Raw genomic sequence first — 5,761 nt, forward strand, 5'->3', positions numbered from 1 at the left:
GTCTTTGTGGCACTGATGGGGGTGGAGTCTATGTGGCACTGATGGGGGTGGAGTCTATGTCGCACTGATGGGGGTGGAGTCTGTGTGGCACTGATGGGGGTGGAGTCTTTGTGGCACTGATGGGGGTGGAGTCTTTGTGGCACTGTTGGGGGTGGAGTCTGTGTGGCACTGATGGGGGTGGAGTCTATGTGACACTGATGGGGGTGGAGTCTATGTCGCACTGATGAGGGTGGAGTCTATGTGGCACTGATGGGGGTGGAGTCTATGTGGCACTGATGGGGGGGGGGGGGGGGGGGGGGGGGGGGGGGGGGGGGGGGGGGGGTGGAGTCTATGTCGCACTGATAGGGGTGGAGTCTATGTGACACTGATGGGGGTGGAGTCTTTGTGGCACTGATGGGGGTGGGGAGTCTTTGTGGCACTGATGGGGGTGGAGTCTTTGTGGCACTGATGGGGGTGGAGTCTTTGTGGCACTGATGGGGGTGGAGTCTTTGTGGCACTGATGGGGGGGGGGGGGGGGGGAAGGGGGGGGGGAGGGGGGGGAGGGGGGGGTGGAGTCTTTGTGGCACTGATGGGGGGGGGGGGGGGGGGGGGGGGGGGGGGTGGAGTCTTTGTGGCACTGTTGGGGGTGGAGTCTATGTCGCACTGATGGGGGTGGAGTCTATGTGACACTGATGGGGGTGGAGTCTATGTAGCACTGATGAGGGTGGAGTCTACGTGGCACTGATGGGGGTGGAGTCTTTGTAGCACTGATGGGGGTGGAGTCTTTGTGGAGTGGAGTCTATGTAGCACTGATGGGGGTGGAGTCTTTGTGGAGTGGAGTCTATGTGGCACTGATGGGGGTGGAGTCTTTGTGGCACTGATGAGGGTGGAGTCCATGTGGCACTGATGGGGGTGGAGTCTGTGGCACTGATGGGGGTGGAGTCTGTGGCACTGATGGGGGTGGAGTCTATGTGGCACTGGCAGTCAACTCCTCATATGTTATTTGTGTCTTTCAATTATACTTTGCATCAGGCCTTTCTAACTTTCCAAAAGTGTTTTGCTTCCGTGTTTTTTGCGTGATTTCTTGTTAACTTGATCTCCATTCGCACGTAACATTTATTCCTATAGTGCGTTCTTAGTCCCATTCGGCTCTCTTGATCGGTCGATCGCAACAGAAAGTGGTACAAATTCCCCCCACTGCCCCTGACATCTTGGCTTGACTGACGTTATCGCCTAAAAATTGCCACCTAAAAATCACCTTGACTCATCGACTCATGACCTTATTTGACTCATAAAACAGGGGACCTTGCATCCCGCTCAACCTAGTTTGGACCCTCTTAGTAGATTTACATTAGAAGAGCCGATTCTCCGAGAAAGGGCATCTGAAATGCTTTTTGGTTTATGCTCATACTGACAGACAACGTGGCTAATTTGCATTATGATAAGAAATCATCATGGCGGCTACCGTGAATTTGGTCTATTAGCTTAGTATAGTGGACTTCAGTTTTATGGATCATTTCAGGTCTTATAACCTAATGCGTGCACGATGACCTTTGCAGCGAACAGACACCCTGGGGTTATAAAGACCTATAAACGTATGTGTATAAAACAGCTGTTTGTCTTCATAGCTGATTTTCAACATGCAAAGTCAGTCGATAGTCCGTGCAGACAGTCTCTAGCTGTTATTTCGTTTGCAAAACGTATTTTCTTACCTGTTAAGATGGATGACCTGCTAGGGGAACAGCTACTGACGGATGTGAAGGCGTTTCTGAAAGTCACACTGCGTTTTGCCAAAGCGTTTATGTTTGGAGTTCTGCAAACCGTGTTATTGTACACCTGGGTTTCGAAACCTACATCGTCTCCAATCAAAACCAAAACATTTCTTCGTTTATCAGGATTTTCTGATTTGGAAAATGTTATCGAGACCAATGTTAATAACAAAAGAAGTGACCGCACAGCAATCACCTTATCTACGGCCATCTTTGATTTACCAGCCTGCGAACGAACGGGACGGTCTGCGATTACCGGAAGTAAACAAAGTCCCTTGCGCAACCGGAAGCGTGGTTGCATGGCAATGACGTGTCGCATGCGAGCAATCAGTGCAAACCGGCATGTACTGAAGACGAAAGAAACATGGCTGTGGGATTTCGTACCGAAGCGTTTCGAATAATTTTACTGTGTTCGCTGTGGTACACGATCAGCTCAACAAACAGTGTCATTGGGAAGAAGATACTTACAGATTTCCCTTTTCCTGTCACCGTAGCAATGGTTCAAGTGGTATCAACAGCGTTATTTTTGTCGCCAACACTTCGTATTTGGAACGTCCCTCCGATGAAATCGTTACCCAAATCAAGTCTTATCAACCTGATCTTACCTCTTTCCTTTGGAAAGGCTTTTGCGGCGATTACAGCACATGTCAGTATATGGAAAGTACCTGTTTCTTACTCTCATACAGGTAGGTTGGTTTTAATTTTCGCGTTCATAGTTTATTTTTCTTTCTCTAGTTCCTGCTTATTACAGCTAAAACCACCATATCCGAAACTTGTGGTGATTCTATCGAAAAAGAGTACTAGTTAATGATTTTTTTCTAAAACTTTGCCCAGTTGATATATTTGCCTTGTACATAAAAAAATAGAAAAGGGGGGGGGGGGTCGTTATAACTTATGGTACATTTGAGGCTCTGTGAGAGAAATCTTTAAACCAGAAATGTAAAGATTCTCCTCACAAGATGTGAGAGGTGCAGTGGCCTAATGGTTAGCATACTGAACTCTGGAACAAGCAGTCCGGGTTTGAACCCTGACCAGGGTCATTGTATTGTGTTTATGGGCAAGGCATCACTCTCACAGTGCCTATCTCCACCAAGGTGTATAAATGGGTGCTGGTAAATTTAATGCTGGGGACCTCACGCCCAACATGGCTGCCAAAACCGTAGAGTTTAACCAGGCCTTCTTCATCGAAGAAATCCACAAATAGAAGTATATAAAAATAAACGACTATAAAAAGTGGCCCATATATGTACCTGTCGGAGCTTATCCTGGTTTTTGTAATATTAAGCGGCTAGGAATATGTCTACTCCCCCCTGGATGGGATGCTATTACATCACAGGGTACCTTCCAGCATTATGTCCCTGGTACCCATTTTTACACCTGGTTGGAGAGAGGCACTATGGGAGTAAAGTTTCTTGCCCAAGAACACTACACAATGCTCCCAGCCAGGCCTTGAACCCAGACTGCTTAATCCGGAGTCCGGTGCACCAACCATTTGGCCACCACCCCTCCCATAAAATAACTATTTAATAATTGTTATCAGAAAGCTATAAGAGAAATGGTATGATCCACACTCTTCTCGTTTTTTTTAAATATTCCGTGAATCCAAAATCTACATTCCTGTCTAGCTTCTCTTTCCCTTCTTCACGGTAAAATGGCAATAATAAGAAGATAGGAGGTCATTGCAACGTTTGCTCCTTCATCCAAGGCTGCCACTGTTGAATCTCGTGCCAACAGATTGTTGTTGGGCCTAGACCCTGACTGCATGCTTTGCTCATACCAGATGATCGGGGTAATTACATTTATGTATATGGTAACCCCTTTATTTTGTTGCTCTCAATTGTTTGGATTGCCTCCAATTGTCTCGGTGGTTGCAAACACTCAGGGTAATTATATGAGAATCAACCTCAATAAAAGAAGAAATTGACTGGACTTTTGACTTGTTAACAGTTTCATGGTACTCATATATGTTTTTTTTTTCTTTTTGCATTGTGCACCACATCCAAGTAAAGGTGAGTGATTGGCGTTCTTTGCATATTAATGGATTATTTTCAAGTAATGGTACACTGAATTATTTCTTTTAAATATTTAATTTTATTGTTAAGTTTCCAGTACCCTATAAACTGATTAAGTTACCAGTATGTGGTGTGAGTCAAGCAGACATATTATCTGTAGACTGTTCTCAGTCCCCTATTTATCCATGAAGTTGTAGAGATCAATTGTAACATTCGAGAGGCTGCCGTCTTGGTTCCTAAATGCAAGCAAAAACTGGGGAGAGTGCAAAAAAGCCCGTGGGTAGGGGTGCGGGGTGTTTATACTGTGCCTACCCACCGGAAAATGCACTCTCCCTAGTTTTTGCTTGTGTTCAGGAACCAAGATGGCAGCCTGTCAAACACAACAATTGTTCTCTTCATTTCACTTCATGAAAAAATAGGGGACTGTGAACAGTCTATATAACCTCAGAGACTGGGGATTCTCTCCCACTCCATGTGCTTTTCGTCTTGGTAGCAAATATTTTAATCATGGCAAAAGTAGTTGGAAAAGTTTTTTTGGTGTAACGTTTCAAAGATATAGTACCTACAAAATCAATATAACATTATTTTATGTTTGTAGGCAACGATGCCAGTTTTTACAGTTATTCTCTCAAGAACAATTTTAGGAGAGACACAATCAACAGAGGTGGGTTCAATACATGTAGCAAATGTTTTTCTACATTGCACTTTGACCAGTACTAGTGAACATGTTTCCTTTTGTTTTGAACAGACTAATCATTATGATAATGAATGTGAGACAATGAAAAAAATACACAGAACAGATATTCGCCATGATGTTTCCCTTGTGGTCCTATCTACTTTCCCCAGCATGCAATCGTTCTCTAGATATTACAATATCCAGCAACTGGGTTGAAAAATTTTAAACCAATTGAAAAATAAATGTAAACCACAACAATAATGTATAACCCTCATGAATACCCATGGCCAGGGAGGGGGGGTACTTGGGATTTCAAGTGATGAATGATCAAAGGGTTTTTTGGGCTTGAAATTTTCAATTCTAGGATTTTTTTGGGTAGGAAAATTTGGCAAATTTTTTTATTTATTTAAGTAGGGATGTTTTTGAGTATTAAAAACAATCTAAAAATTCATGGTAGTGCCTTGGCTGCTTAGTTCTGCGAATAAAGTTACAAACAAACGTGTTTTGCTGTTGACTTTTGAGGGGTCAATTATTGATCTAGGGATTTTTTGGGGGTTATGTGGAAAGTCCTAGGGATTTTTTTGGGTCTTGATTTTAGCCCCCATTCCATCATTCCAGTCACTTGAAATCCTGAGTACCCCCCCCCCCCCCCTGGGATGAATACTTAGGACAAATTTGTTTTAAAAATGAATTATTAGATATAATGTAGATGATACTAAACTGAATGATTTTAAGATTAGGAAGAATAATTGTACAAATTATCGAATAACCAATATATATAGTCCACTGAGTTGGAATGATCACCAAGTTTTAATCATCTAATCTTCAGTTGTACATGCCTGTGTAGTTCTAACATCTCATTTGGTATTTTTCAGGTTTATTGTTCCTTAATTCCTGTTGTTGGTGGAGTAATGATTGCTACTGCCACTGAATTATCTTTTGACGTAGTTGGACTTCTTAGTGCCTTGTTAGCAACTTTAACCTTTTCTTTACAGAATATTTTTACAAAAAAGGTAAGTACATGTACTCTTATACTCCGACCTTTTTTTCTCTCCCCTTCCCCTCCCCTTCCTCCTTCACTTTTCTCCTTTCCCTTTCCTTCCTTCCACACTCCCCTGCTCCCTCTTTCTTCCCTCTTTCCATTCTTCCCTCACCTCTACTCCCGGGCCTCTACTTGTCCATCCTTTCCTTCCCATCAGTCCATCTATCACTTTTCCATCCATACATCCATAACATGTTTTAGTTTTACTTTCAGTTTTAACGTTTGTGAAACAAATACACAAAGTTCCAAAAGTTATGGCCCCTGAAAGTACAGGCTACCCAAG

At 43.4% G+C, this 5,761-nt stretch overlaps 1 protein-coding gene across 1 annotated transcript; it reads left to right on the forward strand.

The window, feature by feature from the left end:
• Window positions 1-2,063: 2,063 nt before the first annotated feature.
• On the forward strand, window positions 2,064-5,508 carry LOC144639630 (solute carrier family 35 member E1 homolog). Its single transcript, XM_078498922.1, has 3 exons — window positions 2,064-2,434; window positions 4,359-4,424; window positions 5,312-5,508. Exons 1-3 carry the CDS (start codon window positions 2,113-2,115, stop codon window positions 5,365-5,367), a joined length of 444 nt encoding a protein of 147 aa, XP_078355048.1. The 5' UTR covers window positions 2,064-2,112; the 3' UTR covers window positions 5,368-5,508.
• The last annotated feature ends 253 nt before the right edge of the window (window positions 5,509-5,761 follow it).

Source organism: Oculina patagonica, unplaced genomic scaffold, assembly GCF_052425735.1.
Source record: "Oculina patagonica isolate OP01 unplaced genomic scaffold, crgOcupat unplaced1131, whole genome shotgun sequence".
Classification (NCBI taxonomy): domain Eukaryota; kingdom Metazoa; phylum Cnidaria; class Anthozoa; order Scleractinia; family Oculinidae; genus Oculina; species Oculina patagonica.